We start from the raw sequence: 26,796 nt of genomic DNA, 5'->3' as shown, positions 1-26,796 counted from the left end.
CTCTGGATAAATTTCACCTAGTGCAATCCAGCTGCCTTTAACAGCTTGAGGAATGTGTTCTCCAATGTCAGTTTTGATCCCATCACTTTCGAAGCAGATTGTGACATTTCAGAGGTTTGTTTGCTGCCTTTCCGAGAGGGCTGACAGTACCTATCTATTCTGCTCAGAGCTGGCTCTCTAGCAGGCTGTTTACATTTGATTGTTGGGAGAAAATGTCAGGAATTATTTAAGGAGGAGGGCTATATAAACCTCAAAGCAGGGAGTCCTCGCATGCAGCACCCAGCTCACAGCTCTCAAAAGGCAAACCGTCCTTTGTGATCAAAAACAGGTTCTCCCCAGCTCTCTGATTCAGATTTAGGCTGCATCAGTCAGAGAAGGGAACCAGTTGGGATAAAGAATCATTGCTGTCACTCCATTTTATGATCAAATTCTTTCACCTTAAAGCTATGCTGTAAGGTTACGCTGTCAAGATGTTGGTGGTTGTTTCTGAATGTAAGCAAACTGCTCGACGCTGTTTTGGCCTGTCATGGTTTCCTGGAAGCTTCTTTTGTTTTGAGCAGTCCGACCCAAATGGGCAGTAACTGAAAGGCTCTTTATTGCAAAGCCTCTCATCAGCTGCCACGATGGCTCTCTGAGACAAACACACAATGCCACTGCATGGGAGAGACCAGTTTTTGGATGGATTTCAAACTCTGATGTATCACAGAGAGCAGTTCCCTGCCTTCCTCCGAACGGACTGCTGTGGGAGCCCATCCTCCCTGCTGGAGGATCAAAACAGAAGGCTATTTCTGAAGCTCTGGAAAGGCAAATACCACGTTAAGGGCAGCAGCTGGAATGTCAGATCTCAGTGCTCCTCAGCTGTGCTGCACGTGGGACTGCATGACCTTCCTCAGCTGAAAGGCCACCCCGCAACCACTGGCCTTGGGAAAGAGGTGTGAAGCCCAGGACATGAGCTCAGTTTATACTGTTTTCCCTCTTGAAATGCTAAATGCTTCACTGGATTGAGATTTTCCAGTGAAGAAATCCCTTCTGATTACCCTCTGGACACCATGAAACTTCACCTGAGCAACTGCCTTTGGACCCTGAGAACACACCTTCTGGAAAGACATTTTGTGAATCCACAGACCCTTGGCATTATTTAGTCCAGCTGGAAATACGGAGTGTTTTTTCCTGCACAGTGACTGGGAATGTTTTGACACTGTAAAAGTGATGATGGAGGAGAAAAAAACATAAAAGAAACAGAGATGCTCAGGGCTTATAGAGCCCGTGGCAATTTGTGGTAAAGGAGACTTGATAGTCAACATTGGAAAAAAATTCTGGCTGCATAAAGAGGGAAGAACAAGTTTCAAGGGAAGTCAGGAAATCCTTGTCACTGGAAGTTTTACTAAATGAAGAACATCACGTGATGAGACTAGCCAGGGTCAAGCACAGCCCACATTCATTATGTAAACCAAGCAAAGTTTGTGAAGTGAGTTACAACAAAACCCACCCCCTGAGAAAATCAAGCACAGAAAGGATCAGAATCATATTTGGAGGAAACTGTTACCTGGAGTAACTCAAGGTCTGAGGAGTCCTCCTGTCCAGGTACCATTTCTGTCAGCATTTCAGACATCACTTTTGTATTCCCACGAACAATATCCAGTTCACTGCGCAGCCGGGCAATCTGAATTTGGGTACAAAGACAACAAAACACTGCATAATCTTTTGGTTTAAGCAGTTCATTTTCAAGAACTGACTTTGAGATATCCCTCGTTCTGTCTGACTTGATATCTGAGGCTCCAGACATTCTAGCAGGAAAAAAAACAAAAAGTGAAGATAAAGAGTTTACCCAGGAGAGAATTTTAGAAAAGGAACAGCAAAAGAAAAGAACTATCATCACTAACCCAGATGTGCTGTGCCTGTATGGAAGGGAAGCAAATGAAAACAGCACCTAAAACCAGACCTTGGCTGTGGTACAGCTTGGGTGCCTCACTCCAGTGTGGGGAAAGCTGTACATATTTTAAGTAGGATCTTTGGTTCCAAAGTTAGTATTTTTACAGGGAGAAAAGACAATTCTGTTTTCTATATTAGGGTGTTTGTACTTCCTGCACCTGCAAGACATTCTGAGCCTTTAAAGGACAGGGGCTAATGCTAAATTACTGCTGACTGGACTGGTCATACAGACACATCCAAAGCCCAGATTTGACAGCATAATGGGAGGAAAGATTACTAAGTGGAGCCAGACCTATGGGACAAAATCCAAAGAGCTAAAATGAAAGTTCCTCTGCAAATTGGTTTCTAATTTGACTTACTGGAAGAGTCGTCACTTGAAAGAATCATGATGCCAATACCTGTTCAGAATTAGCAGTGATGGGACCAGTCACATTCAGGGCTGGGGCCTGAGGAGCAGAATAGGCCGTTGGAGAGGTCGAAGAATAGGAGCTGCTGCTCATCCTTTGCTGAGACTGTGAATTGTGCATATTTGCTGCAGGATCAACTTCAGGAACACTCTGCCACATCAGAAAGACACGAGTTCAAAAGCTGAATTGGGACAGCACTTGCTTTATCAGCAACCTCAGGCCAAAACAGGCTCAAATATAGAACATAATTGCACCTTGCGGGAAAGGTCAGTGCAGCTTCGAGAACAGACTGGCAGGACAGCCCATAAACAGGCAGCTCCAGCAATCTCCCACACCCTTATCTTTTGACCCAACCCACATGCCTGTAAGTCCATTTACCTTTACAAGAAAGGTGATAAGCAAAACAAAAACAAGAGCCAAAGAGAACTAATTATAAGTGATTTTAAACTAGGAATTACGTTGCAGGCTTACACAAAAAATGATGTGATACGAAGATACTGAGTTTAATTAACCTTGACACAAGAATTGTAATCTCTCAGTCCTTGATCACTCGCATTTACCGCTTCAAAGATTCATTAACTTCGGTTTTCAGAGTGAATAATCAGAACACCTGTGATCCTTAAGTTACTTCTTAGCAGCAGTTCTGTCAACTTTCCAGACTTAACTTTCCACAGGTGTAAAACCTCACGTTACCATGGGATGATCAGTGAGAGATTCAGACTCTGTGCACCCCTAAAGGACAGGCAGACCTTGGCTCAGGGGCATCACCAACAGAAAACACCACACTTTTGAGCAAAAGAAGTAAATCTCAATCTCATATCCTGATGGGTTCCTTTTTGAAAAAATTAGTTGCATTTGTCTGGTGGTTTTGTGGGATAAGATAAGAGTTGTAAACTCTTTTCCCTTTCTGTGATGACTGACTCAAGGGAGGAGATACCATTAGCTTATCAGTCTGTATTATGCTTTTCCTGCATGCCCTTTGACTATGAAAGTGTCCTTCCAGGAGTGAGAAAACGAGCCAAATTCAGACAAGCAGGAGGGGAAAAACAAGTAGTTATCCAGCTACTTAAGACATCCTGGGAAAATACCCCTGGAATTGCAGTGCTGCAGCTTACCCTCTGTGGTGTGTGAATTGGAGACAGAGCATCAAGATCTGCCATGGGGAACTCGATGCCTTTCCTCTTGAGTTCTTCATAAATATGCACTACTCCAGTTAAATCAGGGCTACTTCGGAAGGCATCAGCCCAAGCCTGGAAAACACGAGGGATTATCATCCATAAACCTTCCAAAGCTCCAGCTCCACCCTGACCTCAGATACTGACTATAAAAGCTTTCATGTACTTCAGCTTCAAAGGGAAGCTGTAATCATCAGACCTGGTCAAAAAGATCCTGCAAATATTATTAAGACAGTCACATACAGGTTTTATTCAACTATAAAACAGAAGTTAGTGCACAGTAGCTCTGCACAGCCCTGACATCATCAAAATCTGTGAACAAAATTAAAGCTTCTTCCAATCTCCTCTGCTCAGCAGTGATTGATGCTGATCTTTCTGGCATATTCCATAGCCAGTGACCCACCAGGAAAAGTCTGTGTCAAAGATTCAATTGATCTAAGCAAAATTCATAAAGTCATACAATAGTCTTAAGTAACCTCCATTCGCTTTGTGAAGCATCCTCATTTATTGCCAAAGGGAAAAAACCCACAGCTGTCAAGTTCTCTTCAGTGTTTTATTTGGACCAAGTTTAATAAAAATAGGTAGTTTCTGAGGTTCCTGTATTGTGAAACAGGCAGTCCCTGAGCAGCAGAACTAACGGCGCCCGGGTTCCTACAGAGCACATCCAACACTCAGACACCCCGGTGGGGCACAAAGAATGAGTCTAAAAGAGAGAATTTCCCCACAGCCAGAACACTCATAATATCTCTCCTGCATGAATTCTCTGCTGTCTAAAAAGACTTCAATTCACGTTTGAGCTTTTCCTTCAGTGGGAGTACTAAGTGCTTTCTCTTGGCTAGCCAGGCTCCCGCACTCACGGAGCTGCTGGGAGCACAGTATCCTGGAAGCCTCAACCCCCTTTCCCTTGTGCTGGAAATCAGCCAAATATTAAAAAATTTAGAGGAAGGAGAAACTGCAATATTGTGACTCCATTAAAAACTGAAGCATTCCACAAACCCCCACGTATGTGAGGCAGAGTATCAGCATGCTGGAGCCAGAACTACTGCGAGACGGGTGTGTGGGCTCTGAACTTAATTCATTTAGTCATCACTTTTACACTAGTTCTTTGACTATTTTTACTTTAAAAGCTGTTTTAATCATTTCTAATATATTTGAGAGGAGAGAAATCAAAGATAGCAAAGCCAGATAAGAAATAGTATTAATATTTAACTCGCATTCCTATTCTGTTCAATTCTAAGAAAGAGCGTTTCCTACCCTCCGTGTCAAGGAGACAATCCATTATCAGGTGCAAGCTGAAATCCTGGGTTTGCTTCTCAGCTTTGTTAAGAGTAAATTAACTGCATCAACTGTTCTGATGCAGTGCAAGTCCAGACAGCCCTGCCTGAGCCAGGGAAAACAGCTCTGACTGCACACAGCCATTGTTTCCTTGGAACTGACCTTCCAAACCATCCCCAGTTCTAGAAAAGACTTTGACAGCACAAGTAACTTCACCTTTACTCTTTCACTGCATTTTCAATTTACATCACAAGTCCTCTGAATGATACTTCTGCATAATGGTGTTCCCCACTTCAACTCTATTTGCAAGCAAGAGTGGAAAATGTTAGGCAAGGGATGCTTTATTTAATAATCATCACTCAAAAGAAAGTTAGAGGCCAAGACATGCTGCATTGCTGCCCTCAACTTTTAACGTGGCTTGTTTGTCCAGGAAGATGTACTAGTGCCTCCCCTCTTCCACTGGCTTCCAATGGATTTTGCAAAATGAACTCACTTCATCTGCACTCCACCTTTTTAATGTATTCTCTCTTCGGCAATTCTCTGCCCTGGAGAAAGGAGACACTTCCATTTGTATTCTTCCTCACCTGAGCTGGGAGCATTATCTATATTAGTGTCTCTTCTCTCAGAGGTCACAATCAGGACAGGACACTATTGTCCTAAGTGCTGTCTACACACAATGAAGACAATCCCTGTTCTAGATAGCTTACAATCCAACTAGGCAACAGTAATATTAGCTCTGCTTTATGGATAAGGAGCTACACTGGAGCTTAGGAGACCTGCCCATTGTCCAAACAAGTGCAGGACAGAGGTGAGACTGAATTCAGATCTTCCAAGACTGTAGGCCAGGCTATCAAAGGTAGATACTTCAGGATGCTGCTGTATAAATCCCACTTGGATCCTCAGTGTGCCCAAACAGGTTAATTATATATCACTGTAAATCCAGCCCCTAAATCAGGGACCATCCCAAGACAATTTTGCCAGTGTTGGATACTTTTTACAACATGTATCCTCAAAAGAATTTGGCATGCCACTAAAAGTCTTCACAGCTTTGATGAGGGTGCTCAGCTATTTTGCAGTAAGTGGCATGAGCTCTGAGGTGACAGGCAAGCTCTTACCAGGGGCACAGAGACAAGGGATATTTCCAAGGCCTTTTGGAAGGGTAAAGAAGGAAGGATAAGCAGTATGTAACACATACTCAGCCGTGAACACTGAGAAGTGAGACACAAGATGCTAAACACCTCAAAACAGTCAAGTCTCAAGTAACTGGATGGCAGGTTTATCTACCCTTGTTATGGAAAGGCCCAGGAATACCAGAGCTCTGTGGCTGAAGGAACACACTGTTTGTTCAGCTCTTTTCCTTGCTTCCAATTCTGGGCTATTAATCCTTCCATTTCTGTTCTTATTAATTCCCCAATACCAAATTGTGAAAGGGGCACAGAAAGGGACAAATGCAAGGCTGGTGGAGCAGAGCTGAGAGATCAGCCCCCCAAAAGGGGGTTAACTACAACCCCAGGGAGCTCCACAAAGTCTAAGCTGAGCGAAGCGGACACGACACACGAGGTATTTTGGGGGGTGAGTCCATAGGGCACCTGGGATGAGCTACAGCAATCACTCTTCCCAACTTGTCAGGCAGTCTGGAAAACAAAGTCCCCTACCACCTCCAGCTAAAGAGACACTAACAGAACCCACCCACAGGCAACCTTCACAATTTTCAGGCTTTTTATATCAAAAGGCATTTAGTACCCAGAGTGAGGCTTTTAGCTCTACTGCACTAAGTCTCCTCAGATAAAGCTCTGTTTAATACACTGAGGCAATGACTGTGGCTTTCTGATTATGTTACAAACACTTCCTTCTTAGCTGCACTGACGACTGGGTATCCATTTAAATCTAGGACCCAGCATAACCAGCATTCTCTAAAACAATATGGAAACACACCCAGTTTCTCTTTATGTGACAGTATTTAACCTCATCTCCTGGTCACCAGAAGGCTCACTCAGATGCACAAGAATTGCTTTTAATAATGTCATTCATTTTGTGCTATTAAAAAAAAAAAAAAGCCTTAAAATCAGAGACCAGAAATAAAGGGGCCCCACAGACCCCTATGCAATGCCCACCTAATTCCACCACCCTGCCTATTTTCTGTCTGAAAATCACTTATTTACATAGTCATGCTCTGACGATGCCCTATCCCTGTATCCTAATAACAAATAAACCAGCAGAAATCCAACTGCATGCTTTGCCATAAAAATCAGAAGTATATCTGGCAAATGATGCTCTGCATTTGTAAATACCTTCCCACAAGGAGCACTGCAGCAGGTTTATATCATTTTAAATACGCAGTGTCTTTTAGTCTCTGGTGTACGCAGTAGCCTGTGGAAGCTTAGTGATAAAGCTTCCTATAATTGTCAGATTTCCTCCAGGCAGGCACCAATGTTTCCTCATGTGTGGCTAATGGTTTGTGGAATTAACACGGCTGTTTATTGTTGTGCTGCACAGAAGGAGAAGCGGCAGACAGGCCCACGTCTGAACTTCCCCACTGCAGGCAAGGATCTGACAGCGTGCTTTTACTGCACAATAACCAGAGAAAAGACACCAAAACCATTTTAACTCCTATATGGTCATTTACTCTTCTATAACCGTCTTCGAAAGGAATGCAGAATGCTTTCTAATGGGAGGGAAACAGCTCCATTTTACGGTCAGGGAAACAGACGGAGAAAGGCAAGTGTTCTGCAGCTGACACCGACAGCACGAGCCTCTGAAATCTCCTGGCCTCGCATGACAAGCCCACTGCAGCAGCAAGTCTCCAGCTTCTAAGATACGACTGTTAAATTGCAAAGCCATCCATTTATCTTCTATTAAATCCTCCTGTTTTAGAGTAGAGTGGTATCTCTCTAACTAGAATCCAGACAGTTCTCCACGGATAAAATATCTGTGTGTGTGCATGTCTGCTCTTCCCTGCCAATCTGGATACATTGTTTGATTTTTATATATAAAAACCTTGCCACGTTTTTAACGATGACAGCATGTTTAGCGATGCGTAGCATTGAAGCAGACAGTCCTTATTTCAGGCAGCAACATATGGAAGCAGAGACAAGCTGGGTACCTGGATCAGTGCTAGGACTTTATCCTGTACAATAGTGGGGGGGTTGTTCTTGGGCGAGATGATTTTCACCAGGACGCCATCGATGAAGTCACGGTTTGCCACTAAGACATGAAAGCGATGGCCACAGTTCTTCACACAGGTCTCCAACACCTACACACACACACACAAAAAAACCCCCATTCATTGTTGGAGCAAAGCTTGATCACACACACACAGCATCTGATCTTTTAATCCATTTAATTTTAAAGGTTTTGATGGGAGGGCAAGAAGATAGAGGAGAAATTACATTTATACTCTTAATTCTTCCCTTCTTCCCCAGTTTTACCAAAAAGCTTCCTCTCAACACATACATTTAGCTGTACCTCACCCACCATCAATACATTGGGCATTTTTGTGGTCCACCTTTGCCTGTTTTCAAGGTAAAGAAACAGAAAGTTTCTTCCTCTTCAGAGCAGAACTTTCCAGCCTGCAGAGCTGAACAGCCAAGTACACAGCAGCACATCAGGAGCAGGTAAGACAGAGGACACCCTGTCACAGTGAGATATTATTGTGCTGTGGCACTCCACCATTTTCTGTGTGCCTGGAACACAGCTGGACCCAGTTGCTCCGAGCTATAAGCCATGTTTTAGAGTTGGGAATTCAGGTGAATGATCTTCACTCATTCAAAACACTCCCCTGTGAATGCTCTGACAGGTTATACTTTGACACATTTTCCCCCTGCAACCTAGCTGGAGGCACCTTCCACTTGCCATTCAACTGCCATGGAGGAACAGCTGTTGATTTTTCTCTGAAGAACATGATTAGCATGGAGATAAATCCAAGGCGTCACTTCTCCTTACAGCCATGCCTAATAACCACTGCGACTCCGTATCGAGCAGCCTGTAATTACTCTCCTACTTCAGCTACTTTCATCAGCCATGATGACACGGGCTCATTCCTGATGAATTTCTCTCTTTCCTGCACAATGGATAATCTCATGGTTTGGACTTTGGTAATCTGTCAAAATGACAATCCAGGATAGGAAATGGCAAGAAGACAGAAAGGACGGTTACGCCTCGTCAGGGAGATGCAACAAGAGCTCTGTGAAAGAATCACACAGATCACCTTCCCACGGCAGGATAACTCCATCTGGTTACTGCTGCTCATTCCTCAGGTCACTGTGGCACAGAGCACCACGCTCAGGGAGGCTGCACTTCCCAGGAAACCCCCGGCTAAAGTCATCAGCAGGAAAGGTCACTGGCAAATTATCCCACACCTTTAGCAGCGCTGCCCTAAACGCACGGAATATAATTTACACTTTATTGAGTGAAATTAGATCAGCGCAAATTAATGCAAGTCTCCTACAGAGATTCGTTCCCAAGGGAAATTGTGCATCAGCTACTGATGAAGCTGAAAATGCGGCAAGTTCATCATCCTCACTTGCAAATATGCCCACAGCTGTTGCCTTGGAGTGCAGGAATGGTTGGACACAGGGAGACGAGAGTAGAAGTAACAGACTCAATTTGGGCTACTTTGACTTTCCTCAGACAGTACTCGGGAAGAATAAGAGCCATGAAAAAAAAGCAGAAATCAATTGAGTCAGAAAACTGCTATGCAAAGCTTCCAGCAACACTCCCCAAGGAAGTAAGGAGGCAATTGGAGAGAAGCAAAGGGCAAAGCGGTGGCTGTTAAAGGAAATAGTGTGTACATTCAAGAGAGTGCCAGGAAAAAGGCAAATGACAAAGGAGCAGGGTTCTGCCCTTTGAGGCATTCCAGCCTGCCCCCACTCACCGTCAGCGCCAGCATGACCTCTCTGTAATTCTTGTTTCCATTCAGCCTCTTCTTCAGCGCTCGAATGGCATCCTTGGGCCTGAAGGAGAAACACACCATTTAACAGGCAGCTGAGACAGGCTCTTCACATCCCATAAACTGTGGGAAAGGGAAGCCTTTACCATTTCCACCTGGACATAAGCATGTGTGTTAACTTCAGATCACTTGACTACAACCAAGAGCATGGACAATTATGAGAGGAGACAAGGTATCACAGGAATCAAGACTGCAGGAGTGCCTGAAGTCTCCAAAAATCCAGGCTGTTGATCAGGCAGGGAAGGCTGACAGCCACTCAAAGGCCCAGGGCATAAGAGCAGTGGTCAGTTCTCCTGCAGACTGCCAAGCAGCACAGCTTTCTGGTGCTGCAGGGGGTGTGTCAGAGAAGCTGTCCACACAAACAGCTGAAATTAAAGGCATTGCTGCACTTCAAAGAGAGACACCTGCTGAAATCAGGAACCCCAGACGTACAAACTCGGCACCCTCTCCAAGAATACATTTTTCGTGCCAGCCCTCCCAAGCAGAGACTGACCACAGAATGTATCACAGAATTCTTTAGGTTGGAAAAGACCTCTAAGATCATTGAGTCCAACAATTAACCCAGCACTGCCAAGCCCACCACTAAACCACGTCCCCAGCTGCCACATCTGCACGTTTTTTGAACACTTCCAGGGATGGTGATTCCACCACTTCCCTGGGCAGCATATCCCAATGCCTGACCACCCTTTCAGTGAAGAATTTTTTCCTGCTATGGTAGGTGCACCTGGTCCTGGATCCTACAAGTAGTGTATCATACAGTATTTTCTGAAAGGTTTAAAGAGCAGGAAATGTCTAAGGAACAGGAAAACTAAGCAACTGATTTGGAAACTGCATCCAAACCATGAGCACCTGCCCCCAGTCTCGCTGCACCTCCTCACATGCTGAGTAAGATTGTGTTCAGGGACCTTTCACAGTCTGCTGAAGTAGCACATACCCTTCTTCTGTCTCGTTGATAATGTCACAGATCTCCATGTTAAGTGTCCAGTCTTCGCTCTGCAAAGAGCCATCTGTGGCCTTTTCTGTAAAGTAGAGAAAAATAAATCTTTTCACATCTTCCTGATTAGGTCTGCACCTCAATCCATCTCCAGTGACTCCGAGCTGAAACTATCCAGTGAAAAAACAGAAAAAACCCAAATCCTCACTGACAGTAAACAATGTCAATCCTTCCCTCCTGGTTTTAGGGATCAGCATAGAGGTTTCCAGACAGAATCAATTATCCCTCAAGCTCACTACCTTCAGCCCACATAGAAGGGCTGTTCTTCAAAGACTCCTGAATTCCTGGGAGAGTAGGAAAATGTCAGCTAATTCCAGTTTAAACTCCTCAGATGCTGCATTGCTGGCAAGGTATGAGGCAGGAAAATGTCCCCCAAAATCAACGTGACCTCTTCCCTGCTTTAGCAGATAATACCTCCACATGAGCTGAGGTAGGAAAAACAGCAACCTGGAGACAGAATTCAAGGAATTTCAGCATGAAAAGAACCATTACCATCTGAAAACATTCAGCACATAACAGTTCAGGTTGTGATATCACCTCTTTTGCTGGGGGCTTCTGTACCCCAATCCCTCTGTCCCACACTGGGTCCTCAGTCTCCTCTCCATGCTGGGGCTACTTACACACCTTCCCAAGCACACTCTGCCTTCCTCCCGACTCCCAAATCCTCCCTCACTATTTCTGTGGCAGGAAAGTCACTCTGGCATCACTCAGTTCCCAGGGAAGGATGACCTATAGCACTGTGACAGTGGCAGATGCCAACTGTTGGCAGTTTAATTTATAGGCATCTGCAAGAGTAGCATAACCGTAACTTGTAGTAATCACTTGACAAGAACTATTTCCTCCTTGGGATTTCCTCTTAAATCAATATAGTTCTGTCTAGCAGTGCATAGAACATCCCTGGAATTTTTCACACTCCTCACTGGCAGCATTCAAATCCTATCTGCTACCCACAGTCAGGAACGATGATGAGTTGAAGGTAAAGCCTTGTCACCAGAGAGACCTAAAAAAAGGGACCTTCGAGCCAAACATGACCTTCTCCTCTAAATTAGTCTGGGTTTTCTACAAATCCCTGGCAGCCAATGCTGGAAGGCAAACAGGGTAAACAAAAGCATTTTTAAAATGTAAAATAAACCAAGAAAAAAAACCAAACATTTTTAACATTTTAAAGCAGCAACCAAGCCACAAGTACAATTTTCTCCAACTATCCTTCTGTCTTTGCATCCAACCCCAATCTGTCCCCCGGAACAAGGCAGATTTTGTTTGGGAAGACCAGGCTCCAAGGACTTCACATCTCTCTTTCTGTTTACCAACACTGGGTTTTTTCTATTAACATTTCCATTGCTGTGACTGAGGATACAGATGCCCACAGGCCATAATTATGGGATGTTATTTGGAGAAAGACTGTCTGGGTAATTCAACTTGCAGTGACTCCTCTACACCAGAATCGTGGTTAAAGCAGCTCCACCAAGGACAGTAATTACAGAAGCCTGAGACAAAACCGGCAGCTACGCAAAAACCCAGCAGAGAGAGCGGAACAGGAGAGAGAGGACACCATGGAAAAGGAGATTATGGAAGAGGAGAATGTTCTTTGCAGACCTCACTTCCCATTTTGAGCAGCAGCTCAAAAGGGCAAGGCACCCACTAGGGAGGGAAGAGAGGCTGAAAAACTCCCAGCTGGATCTTCTTCAGCCATCCCCACCTCGTGGTAGAGTTCACTTTGGTCAAGGAAAACTCCTGTTTCAGAGATGCACAGCTTCCAAAATGTCCAGTAAATACTGGTCAGAGTATTGTTAATATACTGCATTTAGACTGCAGGCAGAGCTGTTTAATGCATGCTGGGATTCAGGAACTTATCTTTGTGCAAAGCCACTTGTAACAATCACTTTTATTAGTTGCTTTTTATTCCTATACCGTACATAAGGTTTTATTGCTATAGAATGTGATCTGCCTTCAGCTCCATACAGTCCTTGCTGCTTAGGAAAACATTTCATTTAACATTTGGAAAGAAAACCTTAATAGTCAGAGATATAAAGAAAAAGATCACCACATCTGATCTGCATCTGCTGGAGAAGGTGATCCCCAGAGCTGCAAAGAATGTATAAGCCAAATGCTCCAAAATAAAAGATTATGCCTTAAAGAGAAGGTATTCCTGAAGCTGGGCACAAAATTTGTTTCCTTAAACTAGATTAACAGATTTGTGTTTTCTTCACAGCATTTGACATCAGACAGTGTCTTAGAGATGTTCAGACTCTCTGGTCTGCTATAATCACATTTTATATATGGTTATGGAAAATGCTGATCCTGCACAAAGTTGTGCTGGCAGTCAATTCACTCACTGGTCTTGTAAAACCCACGTAGTTAAGGTTTATTTTGACAAAATGTGGATATGGCAGCAGTCCACAGGTAAAAAATGTGGTGTTTTGGAGATGGCAGAGTGAAGAGATGCTGCTGCAGCACAGTGTGGAGTTCAGCACTGGAACACTCATCTGGGGCCCCTAAGAAACCTCCTTTGTATTCCCCGTCTGAGATGCTCTAGGGAAAACAAAATCCCCTTTCTCCCAAAAACCTTGGTTACCACCTTTTTATTTTTGCATTTCTGTTCTTTAGCTGGGAGCGATACATGGCTGAGACTGTGTGGGTTTAAGACATAACAGTTGTCTTCTTGAGAATTAGTTCTTTTCCCCTTGGGTAATTTTTAATTCAAGTAAGAGTCAGAAGCTAATTTTAGTCTCTTTTTCAGCACCAGAGAGCACACGAGCACTTGTCATCTGGAGTTGTGTGTCCTTTGTAGGGTGTGTGACCCAGATTTGCTGCTGCAGTGCTCTCTCAGCTGTACAAAGGAGTTCACTGGCTGCAGAGAAGGTTTGGGTGGGATTTGTATGAAGAGCAGTATTACACTGCGATGAACTGAAAGCTTGTAGAGCTCTTCTAGAACCAAAACGCAGCAGGTTTTAGTTCTGGATTTCTGGTGAAATAGCTCTGCCTGCACTCATCTGTAGGAGAACCCCTGCCCAACACAGCCAAAATGCAGTAAATTAAAAATACTCAAAAACCTGTCCAGTATTTAATGGACATTTTGGAAGCCCCGCATCTCAAAGAGGCTCCTCCTCAAAGAGCACATAGGTATGGCTGACAAGGTAAACAGATTTTATAGCAGAAACTATCACAGAACAGCAAAGGAATGGCATGCAATCATGCAAATCCCCTTTAAAAGAGTAACCAGTTCCTCAACCTTCACTCATTAAAAGGCACCTAAATGGCACTGGTTCACACTCTGAAACACGACCAGAATTCCAGGGTGCAGTAAGAAATGTTAAATCAGACAAGGAAGAAGGCAACGTGGAGGAGCCCCCCTGAACTGAAGAGCTTATGGTATCATTTAATCGCATCACAGAAGGGCTGGCAGCTCCCAGCCTGGTGCCAAGGGCTCCTTGCACAGCTCCTGATTCCAGAGCAGCTCCCAGACTGCTGGGATACAGCTGGGGCTGGGAGTTTGTGTCTCACACAGAGACTTGATACCAGTGAGATTATCAGAAAGTCTCCCTCTGAAACAAGACGCTATCAGTTCCCACCATGTGTCCCAAATTAAAGCACAAATGTTCTGGTAGGGAGAAAGACAATCTGGCCCTGCACGCCTGGCACGTGGCAGACCTTGGGCACTGCAGATGCACAGGCAGCACCAGCTTATCTGTGGTCTGCAAGGAAAGGGAGAAAAAAAACTGCGCTATTTTTTTCATTCACACCTTCCCTCTGAGATCCAACTCTCGTGGCCGCATTTCCACGCTCCGCCGAATGGCAGTATCAGCATTTCCCTGCTCACACTGAAATCCTGAGCATTTTATGGAATTCAGAAGGTTCAGTAGTGTAAAGTTCCCGGTGTAAACAGTCTCAGGCACACACCTCCAGCCAAACCTCTTCCCAAGCAACCCTGCTCTGAGCTGAGGTGTCACCACAAGGAGATCAGGTCAGAAATTCCTGTGTAATCACCCCCTAACAAACAGGTTGCACAGGGCAGGGCAGGAATTATCCTATAAATGCGGGAAAAACCAGAAGAACTTTTACCACCCATCCTGAACCCAGGCCAAAAGTGACCTCCCAGAGGAACACCAACACTGGTTGTCCTCAAGAGGCTCCTCTCAGCCCTGTCCTGTCCGTACTACCTCTGCTCCAATGTTGACAATGCTCTTAAAATTTGCCTGTATTCACATAAAGCAGAACTCCTCACTCTTCCTGCTTCCCCCTTCCAGTCTTATCTCTGACTGTTATACAGAACCTACCAATGCAGACAGCCTGGAGATTCTTACCAGGATTGCAACTGCACAGGCTGAAATCTTTATGTTACTTTAGTCACATGCCATATGTATTTTTAAGCTGCTGAGAGTGAAAATCTGACTGCTGGAAGCTCTGAGAGCAGTTATTCCAGCTGAATCATGACAGGGCCAGGTGAAAATCGCCCCAAAAGGTCCATCTATAGGTACCCATAACTCATTGTGGTGGTGCAGAATGTTCTTGGAGGGAAAGGCCAAAGGGTGGCACTTAGCTAGAAATTAACATTAAATGAAAACAGCAGAACTGCTGTTTTCTGTTTGAACACCAGAGAATCTCATGAATGAACAGATCTTTGTGTTTGGAGAAATCACAGTTTTCTCTCTTGGGTCTTCTCCAGATGTTTCAGATGCTTCAGAGGCTCTCAATCCATACATTTGGGACGAATTACACACACAAAATCACCTTCTATTTATGCAAAGAAACATGCACACCACTGCATCACGTTAGAGAGATCCAAAAGCAAGAAAGTTCTGATTCCAAACTTCTCCCCTTCCCTCTAACAGCATTTGGTGTTCAAGCAGCATAAAACATCTTGCTTTTTGTGGTTGCTTTTCTTTTTTTTCTTTGCTTGGAAGTTCAGAAGATTGCAGATCTTAGATCTTTGTCTTGTCTCTTAACAGTCCACCTGCCTACCAGCTGTGCTCCACAAGTCAAATTAGTGAATCAAACAGTCAGATGTGTTATATTTCACTCTGCATAATATGTGACAGGGATCAGAAGAAGCCACGCTATCAGCAGCTTTTCACTTCCATCCTGTTGGTCGCCCTCCCTTCAGTGCAGTGTTGCTCTCTCAGAAGTGAGGGCTACCAGCTGAAGGCAAGAGCAAAATGCTTTTAGAGGCTGAACTTTGAGGAAAAAAAAAAATCAAGAGTTTTGCAAGGCAATGCAAAACAGACAAGACTGCTCAACTGAGACGATGACATCCCTGAGCTGCAGCTCATAGAACTGTTTTGTTTTAAAGCATCATTACGTCTGTGACTGCAGTTGTCTCTCTTGGATTCAACAAATCATCAATGATCTGCACAGCACAATCAATAAGACCTGAGGAAAGACCACCCAGAGGCCATGGAAACGTATTTCAGCTGTCCAAGCAAAACGAAGATAAGACTGAAGACCCTCAGCATTCACAGACCTGCTGAGTTCAAGACACATCACTTGGAAGACACACTCAAATAACACACTTGGATACTCCTCGACCCAACAGTCTATTCTTGTTTCTCTATATTTGCTTTTAGAAAGACAGTCACGGCCACTTAGACATTATGGTAACGCTGCTATTAAAAAATAAATGCAGCTCGTTCAATATTCAAGATCAAAACTCAACTGTGGAGCGACTGACTCATAAAAACCCGCCCGAGCTTCTTTGTTAGAGCGCACGGCTCCAAGAGCATTTTTCAATTAGCCACCTCACTGCTCCAAGTCCTTTTTCTACATTCCTTATTTCACACTGCTCTGAAAATGCTGAGCTTCACACTTCCAAGGAAAAAGCCAGTCAGCTAGAACAAACGGGCTCAATCTGAACGGCAAGGCACTACAGAAAGCCTGATTTGGGCTGGGCTGCTGCAGCACTGGCCGTCCCCTTTGACTGGGGTGATTTTTCACTCAATTTTTAGCCATGCTCACATTGAAACTCTTTGGGATCTAGTCATCTATCCTCCACTCATTGTTTTGCCCAAGTTTCTGGTGCTGAATAAATGAATAATCATAGCTGGTAATGGCTGTGGAGTCTAAGTTAAAATAAAATAATGAGGCAGCATGGGCACACACATGTGCAATCCTAATGAGTATTTAGCTCGAGTGCTGTTGGAAGGCACAGCAGTAAACTGGGAACTGTCATTTTCTCCAATTAACTTTCAAGTTTTCTTCTTTCTGAAGGTGCCACCCAAATGCCAAACTTCCTCAAACCTGCTTTCCAGATCACACGTACCTGCAATCATGAATATGCAGCATGTAATTACTGTGCCTTTTTTAAGGACCACATGGCAGCCATGGCCGTGCTACAACATTCCCATGATTTAGATATGCTGCAGGAAAAACATCACCCACCATCTCCCACAAATTCAGAGCAGGAAACTCCAGGTGATTAACTGAGCATAGCTGTGCTGCAGTTTCAGAAACAGAGCAAGATGAATGGGTTAATACATATTAAACAAATATTAACAGCTGTACAACAAAGAAGATTTTTCTTTCCTACTCAGATCAGAGCTTCACCTGAACTAAAAGAAAAACAAAACAGAAAGACTTCAAGTAATACCAGAGCAGGCAAGAAAGCATATCAGCCTGACTCAGTTTATCACATCTCAAAGGCCTTGATGCACTGGAGGGTGTAAAACCAGGCGGACTTTCCCGTCCCCCTCTTGTATTGCACAAAAACGGCCTGGCAGGGGAACCTGGTCCAGGCAGCTCCTGTACTCAGATGTCGTTCAACTCAGGCACTAATAGTGGTTTAGTCACAGTCCTTAAAGGCATTTGGAAGCAGTATCCCAAGAAGAACGGTGTGTTTCTCTACCACAAAGACTTTTGTTATGAATCTTCTCCCCAAAGTTCCCCCACCAGCAGGAATCGTTGCTGCTGACAGCAAGCTCCCCTGAATGACATGTGTATGTAACTTGCTCTCTTCCAAAACAGATGGCAGAGAGAGACTACTGCTTCTTTAAAACACAGTGAAATCCCTCTGACTCTTCCATTCCACACGGCCTGAGAAACAAAGCACAGAAAACCTCCTTCCTCCCATGCCCTGACACTCATTAGAGCTCACATGTTGACCCGTGTACCGTAAATAGCCGTCCTTCAGCGTGAGGTCACACGGCAGCAGCTCCCAGCTCATGAAGCCATTTGCATGATTCAGAGGCACTTTCCCCCAAAATTCAGCCTGCGCTGCACGTTTCTTCATCCCTTTCAGCAGTGACCTTGGCCAGATTCCCACCTCACTGCAAACCCGTGACATTCAGATGATGGTGCTACTTGACAATTGACAAACAACGAGGCGCCAACGTCAGGAATCGATAGCCCAAAGCCTTCAATCAGAAATGTCAGCACAGTTTTAAAATCTACGCCCCGTATTAATGGATTTTAATGGATTTGAATGGAGATGTTTGCTGTGTGATTTACTGTAGGGGAGCAGCAAATCAATGTTCCCTTATGACACGTCACATCTCGTGACAGTGTCCCCTCGTCCTGCTGTGTCAGGGGGTGGGGGGATGATGATTTGCTGCTTCACAAACATCTGTGATCTATTAGGTGACACTTCCAGCAGTTTAATATCATCCCACTCGGAGTGTCCATCCTTCTTCTCTGGATGAGAGGCACGAAACCATAAATTAAAGCCTCCCGGGTGACAAAACGGTCTCCCTCGGATTTGCCTTCCCTCAGTTCCACTGCTGTGACGTGTCCGTGTGACTCCACGTGGGAGAATTTATCAGCACAGCACTGTTTTAACAGGTCAGTGCATCGGGATGGTCACCCCAACCTCCTCCTCCTTTGGCCACTGCACAGCAGCCAGTGCTCTATAACAACTCCACACTGAGTCATTTCCACAGGCAGAACTTGCCAAAGAGTTTTTATATTGTTTTAATTTCTCCACGGAATTCGGATGACCTCGTTCCTCAACTGGGGCTACCGGTTCCTTAACTGAGAATCTCAGGTGTTAAAACACTGACGTACTGGATGAGTAACATGGGTTGATCAACACTACAAATAAAAAGTTTCTTAATAGCTGAGTCTTTGGCTCTTCCCTCACTGCAAAAAAAAAAAATCCAGAGAAAGAAACCAGGCAAAGAAGCTGACAAATAGTAATTTTCAGGACACCTGATAGTTGCTGAGAAGCTTTTCTCACCACCGAGACAACTCGCACAAAGAACTCAAATATTCCAAAAAAACCATCTAATACACGATTTTTTCCTAATGCCAAAAATAAAAAGAAAAAGATCAGACTCCATTCATTTTATCAGCCTTAACTTATGAATCTGAGAGAAAGGGGCAGATGAAAGTTGTGAAAGGGGGCAGAGAGGTATCACAATTCAATATCTCAGCTGCACAATATGCTGTAATCACCATCAAGAGCAAGGAGGTGTCCTGATCTGTGACTACCTGCCCCATTCAGGACTTCAACAGCATCCAGTAATTACAGGTGAGCCCAAAAAAATGTCTTTATGAAAAGTTATGGATGATCAGTGTGTCAGTGAGCTATATTTGAAATCTATCAGCTCTTGATGGCTAATTTTGTACTACATGAGTAAAGCAAGTTCTAATAACTCACTTGGGACTTCACTCCAGTACTTACAAGCTACGTGCTTTTCATATTCATAAAACAAAACTAATTGCCTTTCATGGATGAAATGTTCTAAGAATTTTTAATCCACGTCAGCTGCAAACTCTAAAAATCCATCCCCGTATATTTAAAACTCCCCCTCCCACCTGCTCACTTGCAACATGCTGTTTGCTGCAAACAAACTATAAAGCAGAGAGAATCATCAAGCTCCTACATTAGTGTTATTTGTATTATTTTTTACAGGTTACAAGTCAATTGCCCACATTTTCACATGCCTAAAATAAACTTGAAATGCTATTTTAGTGAGGGCAGGAAAAACAGGCAAAATCTCCCATTCCTACAAGGAAGCAGCAACAAGAACAAGTTTACCCCTTTGCTACAGCGGATTTTTAAGGGAATGTTCATACATGATGATTAAAGTGTGTTATGAATGAAAAGAAACAACTCTAAAGTAACTATTCCACGTTCCCACCCCCAACTCTCCTACATATCTACGACTACGAAGCTGCGTCCTCTGGAAAACCACAGTTATCCCACATGTGGAGTGAACTAGACAGAGGAGTCTGCAGCTTTTGAGGGCTCACAGCTCACATTTTCTACTGTGAAAGCTCCAGTTTGTGCTTTTCAATTTCCCAGCCTTCCCTCACACCACTCTACAGGACCACAGCAGGCCCATTGCAAGAGGCAGCGAGCTCCCACCTCTCCAAGATCTCCGCGGCTCCAAGATCAGCGTGTGGAACACGCTAAGTGCTTTCACCGCGGGGAGAGGGGAGAGCTGGCTCCTCTTGCACTGGGTAACAGGAATTGCTTTTGCCAACGCTGCGGTCACCGAAGGGCTCCATTGCCAGCTGCCCACTCCAAGAAGCCAAGGCTTGCTATGCCTGCAGAAGCTTAGCGGATAAACGCTCCCAAAACAATCTTCTCAGGAAACCCGAGAGCAAATCAGGCAACAGTCATAACAACATCCATGTGCGCAATCCCATCTCGGAGGCTGAGAAACGCGGATTTCTTGGTCTCCAATAACCCTGCTAAAAATTCTGCTCCGTTTCTACAGCCCTGTTTCTCACGTGCCACTGCTGTAGATAAGCCTGGAAAAGACTGATAAATAAAAAATGTAAATACCAGAAGTTTGGGTCAAGCATGCAAATGCCTATTTCTGAGACTGTCATATTAATTTTCCCTTAAGTCCCCATTCAGCAACTTGTGTTATCTAAGTCACACGACTTTGTAAATTCTTCAGGTCAGGAGCTGTCCCAATCCATTTCACGTTCCGCTGCAATCGCCTCCATTACATCACACTATTAGTGTGGCAAAATTAATAAAAATGTAAATGTATCAGGGGACTGCAGCATACTTTTGGAAAACAGCCCTACTGGTCCTTGGACAGTTAAAATTCTAACTGAAACACAGGTTTCGAGTAAGGCTTACAAACAGTTTGGCTCATTTAACACGTGCAGCAGGGACGTGAACCCCAGCAGTGAAACAGGCTGATCTGGTGCAGAGTATGGATGGGAAGGTAACTTTCCCAGTGTGAACACATCCAGTCTTCTGGAATCTGCAGGGAACCAGCTCCTATTTGGGACAGCCATGAGGACCAGCAGCCTGCCCTGTCACTGGTGACCAGCCCAACAACTGAGCTTCACCAGCTCCAGCCTCTCCTGGGGATTCCCCTACGTTTCTGGGTGAATCAAGACTTTCTGCCCTTCTTTCAGGTTTGATGTTCATGCACACTGTGCACGTCCTTCCTCTGAGCCCAGCAGCAGCTTCCTAAGCAACCAACAAGAGCATAATGATGCCTTTAATGAAAGGGAGCCTTCAGAGGTGCTCCGAGCCCTGAGCGAGGCTGCACCGTTTCAGCTCCCTCCTGGTGATCACCCGACAGCCAGGAGATGATTCTGCAAACCAGCATCCAAACTGAGCTTTGCTTCAGGGAATGCTACAGGTGAAACACCTCATTACCCACAGCAAGACTCCGGGTCAATACCCGTTAAAGAACCCGGCTGGAAAAGGGAATTATCATTACTCACTGGCTATGCCAAGTCATTGGCACGGATGGGGATTTTAAAGGCAGTTTTAATTATAGTAGGTAAAACCCACAGATGATCAAGCTGCAGTGTCAGAAAACCATCAGAACTGAACACTGACCCATTTGGGTTGTTTGCTGAACTTTAATCACTTTCCAAGTCTGACAGCTGCTCAAACTTAATTGCTCATTACACTTGTAAATAAAAACTGATCTCACTCTCTGATTAGCCAACCATCTTATAGTTGCCATAACAACTTCTTGTCTAATAAGTGAGTTCAGATTTACCATTATTTGTACTAGCAGAAAATTTCACAAAGGTCTGAGATCGCTCTTTTCAGCAAAATACCCTTCTAATTAAAACAACGAAAATCAGCAGAGAAAGGGCAGCTCAAAGATAATGAAAAAACAAGCTATTTACTACAACAGCTTAAATGTGAAATAAGGGTACCCCAACCCCAAATATACACTGCATCCAGCCTAACCTCTACCTCCCACTATCAATCATCTTATTATCAGGTCTGCATCCCATAACAACTGCTCAGGAAAATACCAGGCAGCATCCAGGAAATAACTCGGGTCACAGCGTGGAGATGGATTTCCAGACTCACTCCAAATGAAATATTCCAATAAAGTTTGCATATTTTCTCTCCTGATCTTAAATTAGGAACCAATTAACTGAGGAAATTCCTTAACACTCTGCTAACTGATTGGAGCAAACAGACATATTTATTAGTCTCAGAAGACAAAGTGATTGGGAGCTGTGAAACGCTGCAAGCCTGTAGGCCCAGAATATCATAAAATCTTTCCAAAATTTGCTGGCAAAGCTGCTGAAGCTTGCAATTTATTTAATATGCTCAAGGTAGCTCTTTGTGTTTATGGGCTAGGAAAGACACCCCCTTCCTTCCAAAAGGAAAATAAATGCAGAAAGCTATAACTGAGACAAAAGTTTAAAAAAAAAAAAAAAAAAAAAAGTCAGGAAATACCAGATTTCTTAAAAGGGACTTTTCTGCATTTACTCAGCTAGGCAAGAAACATGCTTTTTTTATTATTATTATTTGGGTCAAACACAAAGCCAGTCACACTTCTTGCAGTAGATTCATCCCATGAAAATAGAGAGGATGCAACATGCCCAAGTTAACAATATTCCTGACCACATTCAGGATGCAACCAAGTCTTTCTTGCCTTAAGAACAAAAAAAACCAACGCTCTGCAAAGGTCTTGGGATTCAAACACAGTTTATGACACCAATCTGTGCCTTCACTTTGTGTACATTTTCTTTGATCTGAATTTGAACAAAGACTTTCTTCCCAAAGTAATTTAACCCAGAAGGTTTCCGAGGACCAGCTGGGGAACAGACTGCCTCACTCCTAAGGACTAAGCAGGCTTACAAGTTAACCAAATTATTCAACAGGTTTCTTCTGAATATCCTCTCTCCTTTTTTTTTTTTTTTTTTGAGTCTCCTGATGCTCTGTGAGACTTCACTGAGCTGCCAAACGCTGTGAACTGAGACACACAGCACCATGAGTAAATAGTCCACACACAGCCATGCCAGGAATTGCTCAGACACAGACAGGGCATGTACACACATGGACTTTTTTCCTTCCCTAGTTTTTGGTTTTGAAATGAGTTACTACATTTTGAAATCCACCTTAAAATTCTGGCAGGTACAATCGCAGAGCTTGTATTTCAATTTAAAGACAACACTGCCAATAATAGACTGGCTGGATTTATTTGCATCTCCCCTTCTTGAGCAATGGGAAGAGTTATCTACAGATGGGAAGATCTGGCTCCATGGGCTGTGTAAAGACATGTTCACCTGGAGCAAAGGAGCTGCTCTTAAGGGAGGAGAGACCCAGCTCTAGCAAAGCCTTTAGAGCAGCATCTTCTGTCCTGAAAAATCCTCAGTTTTAAACAAGCCCTTTGCCATTGATGGGAACGGAAGAGATGAGGGAGGACCATCAGCAGAATAAGCAAATACAGAAGACAAGGCTTATTTATTCTTGATAGGATTTTTACACTCAGCAACAAGTTTCTTTTATACAGAAAACTAGGAATTCCCCAGGCAGATGCAAACAAGAAAGTGGAAAACTAGTTGTGGATGATCTGTGCAGACTCATCACTGTGTTTAGCCAGGCTGGGCTTTCGGGTCACTTCCTCGCTTCTCAGGGTTCCCAAAACATCCTTTCTCCCTCTGCTCCCTCTCAACTCTACTGCACAGATTCTGAAACCAAAACTCCGAGGGTGAAATGATTTTCAGTCAAGTCTGAAACACCACTTGAGGAAGGAAGTTGTTGGGCCAGCCCTGAAGAGCCCCAGCCCCGCAGGTGCCCCACAGCACCTTCCCCAGGGAGGATCATCAACTTTCATCTGGTGAAAGTTGTTTTGGGTGAAATATTGGATCAGCTGGAAGGGTTTGTGGGGATTTTCTGTAGGTTTCAGTCAAGCATATTTTAAATGTGCAGTTTACAAAATAAAAATCTGCTGAATACATGAACAGGGCAGAAACAAACTGGGAATGAGCTGCCCTCACTCTCCCATATAGATTTATATTAGAAGCATATGGAATACACATTTAAGCGTATCGTGCTGAAAGAGATAAAACTGCATTACCCAAAAATACATGTTATAATACCTTCATGAACTACAATCTGCTTTTGTGCCTATAAAATAAATCCAGTCTTAGAAACCCAGTATTAAATGGTATTATACTAATTACCCAGCTCCACACGTGTCTGTAGTTTCTCTCCAAGTTGCCAGATTCATGACTCAGTATTTATTTGCTCCTTTAAAAGCAAAGATATCCATTTTCATATTTCATGGAGATTTTCCTTACAACATAATCCATTGTCGTGAAGTGAAAGCAGATCCAAATAATCTTATAAAACTAAAAAGCACTTTATCAGACTCTCTTTTTGCATGACAAGCACAATTCTGAAGGAGCGGTGGGGGGCTGGATTTCCAACAACTGACCAAGTACAGGAGTACCTAGAGAAGTAGTTAAACTCTGAGAACTTCTTTTCACTGCAGGCAAAGACAAAACTCATCTTTCTGACCCAGCAAGAAAAGTTACTGCCACCTTGTACTGAGGAAAGCTTCCCTTAGAACAGGGCACAGTCCTTCTGTGGCGAGGGGTAAATGCAAATGACTTTTTATTATAATGCAACGAATGAAGAGAGAGAGATGATCCAGAGCCCAACAGCATGCTGCAAAAATGGAATTTTATTGGGAGCAGATCCTAAGATTATGGTGTGCACTTTAAACACCGACTCTTAGCACTGGGAGAAGGCTTGTCTTTAAAAAAATGTTTCACTTACAGCACAGCAAAGTAGTAAGTTTACTCTGAAGGGAACTTAGGGAAAATGTGGACAAGAAAGCCTGGATTAATGCCTCCCACAGGACTGCCATGGGCTGCTGCCTCTAATGCATTTCTCTGTTCCTGCATGTAGCCATCAACTCATTTATTTAGGAACCATTTTTATTCTAAGATTCATACCTGAAGAAAGGGCTCAAGTGCTTCTCGTGGTAAGGAAAATAAAAAGGTGTTTTAAACCCCCCAAGCTGAAGCATTTTCCCATTAAAAAGAAAAAAAGAGGTGGTGGGGGAACAAAACAGCAGCTCTGGAAACAGACACTATCCACCATATATATTATCAATTTAACAGCCTTGAATGGAAACTGCAAGTGCTTTGATAAAAATCAATTGAAAAGCTGTCTGCCTCACTGTTGCTTCAATAAAGTGCCTCTGTATCTTTTGCTGAAACCTTGTTTTTGTAGCCTCCTTAAACAATACTCTGTATTAAATCACTGCACTGTTCCTCCTCCAAAATCAGACTCCAAGGCAAGTGCCCTGCACTGAAACCTCCCTTCATCAGCAGGGATATAAACCAGCAGGACCAGAGCCAACCACCCCTCTCCAGTCACACGGGACAACCTAATTTCTACTATATCGTTAAAAATTAACTTTCAGGTCTCAGTGCACTTGACTGAGGTGTTCAGTGTCTCTCCTGGAGGTCTTTGGCTCTGGGTCAAGCAGATTTCAGGCTGCAGCAGGAACAGCTGATTTCAGCAGCACTCCCAGCCCCAGCAGAGCCCAACCAAAAGGGACCTCGATGCCCCCACTCACCACCCCATTTCACACCTCGCTGTCCCAGCTCAGCCCTCCTCACCTGAGGGAGCCAGGCAGGGGGGCAGCAGCAGGGCCTGGTTTGGATTCAAACAAATAAACACTTTCCTGAAGCCTCTGCAAAGTCTCCAGAGCAAAAAAACCAAAACCACTAAGCCAGCTTTTCCTGTGTTCTCATGTGTAAGCCATATGGCCGATATCAAATAAGCAGAATGACCAAAAAAAAAAAAAAAAGTCACCAGCACTCCACATTCCTGTAATTCAATCAGCTTTAATCATCGGAGATGTTTTCGCTAACCTGCAGGAAGGATATTTGTTCTAATAACCTTGAATAGAGTGGTGACACTTTAAAGATGGCTCCGTTGAACAAAGGAAGATAAAAATGCAATTTATGGCAGGATGGTGAATCTCAAGGCAAATTCCCACCACTGTAAATTGCAGCTCTTTCCCCAGGCCAGCCCCTTTCCACAGAGCGAGCACTCTGTGTCAGCACTGCTTTCCTACACATTTTCCTGCCCCTCTCTTCCTCAACTGGTCAGGATATTTTTCAAAACAGACTCACTCTAAGGATCTAGCATTTACAGTATTAATTGGAAAAAAAATAAAGAGTTCAGTTGCAAGAACAGGGCCAGCACCCAGTGCCACAAAGGATCTTGTCAACCCCAACAAACTCAGCAGCCTACAAAGCCACCCAATTCCACGCTCTGGACTCTCACCAGCCTCCATAGGGATTTTCTGAAAAGCACCTCACAAAACCTTTGGGAAGCTTGGGATTCTACTACAAAATCTAGAATGGGATTTTTTAGTTTATACATTTATATATTTATCTCCCTTCTCAGTGACCTCCAGCCAAAATGTAATATGGAATGAAAATTATTCTGTAAGTTCAGGAATCTCTTCCGCACAGCATCCCACCAAAACTCTACCCCCTCTGCTCACGAGAAGACCTTGCTGGAGACACAAGGACAGTTCAGTGTCCACAGGCCAATCAAAGTATTCCAGCAAAAATTAAGAGAGGTTTGTAATTAGCAGCCATGACACCACTGGGATGGTGTCATGGTACCATATCAGCCAGCCCAAAATTCAGGTAGCTTTCAGCCATGAGGAACTTGGCTGCCATTTCAACTGGCACTTGAGATGCAGGAGACTCCATCCATCTCCATTACAAATCCTCTGAGCTCATCCCAGCATTACTTTCCCACATTAAGCAAAAGAGTTAACATAAAAAGCCTGCCTGGCTTCAGACATTACCCAGATAAAAAGCAGAAAAGAGAAAATCCCTTGCATTACCTCTCTAGGCTCCCCCCAAACCTTCTCT

At 43.9% G+C, this 26,796-nt stretch overlaps 1 protein-coding gene across 6 annotated transcripts in view; it reads right to left on the bottom strand.

Moving 5' to 3' along the window:
* The window catches only part of TOM1L2 (target of myb1 like 2 membrane trafficking protein), a 56,759-nt gene that overhangs the window by 27,093 nt on the left and 2,870 nt on the right, over positions 1-26,796 (bottom strand). For all 6 annotated transcript variants that reach the window (XM_050317086.1, XM_050317088.1, XM_050317090.1 and 3 more), the window contains exons 2-7: positions 10,672-10,756; positions 9,663-9,741; positions 7,893-8,042; positions 3,455-3,589; positions 2,331-2,489; positions 1,547-1,663 (exon numbers count right to left, since the gene is read on the bottom strand). In XM_050317086.1, coding sequence (XP_050173043.1) covers positions 1,547-1,663; positions 2,331-2,489; positions 3,455-3,589; positions 7,893-8,042; positions 9,663-9,741; positions 10,672-10,756 — 725 coding nt within the window. The remainder of the gene's footprint in view (positions 1-1,546; positions 1,664-2,330; positions 2,490-3,454; positions 3,590-7,892; positions 8,043-9,662; positions 9,742-10,671; positions 10,757-26,796) is intronic.

This window comes from Myiozetetes cayanensis, unplaced genomic scaffold, assembly GCF_022539395.1.
Source record: "Myiozetetes cayanensis isolate MyiCay16 unplaced genomic scaffold, myiCay2020 scf20-37, whole genome shotgun sequence".
Lineage (NCBI taxonomy): Eukaryota > Metazoa > Chordata > Aves > Passeriformes > Tyrannidae > Myiozetetes > Myiozetetes cayanensis.
The sequence above is the reverse complement of the archived record's forward strand: the minus strand, read 5'-3'. Positions and strand labels throughout refer to the sequence as shown.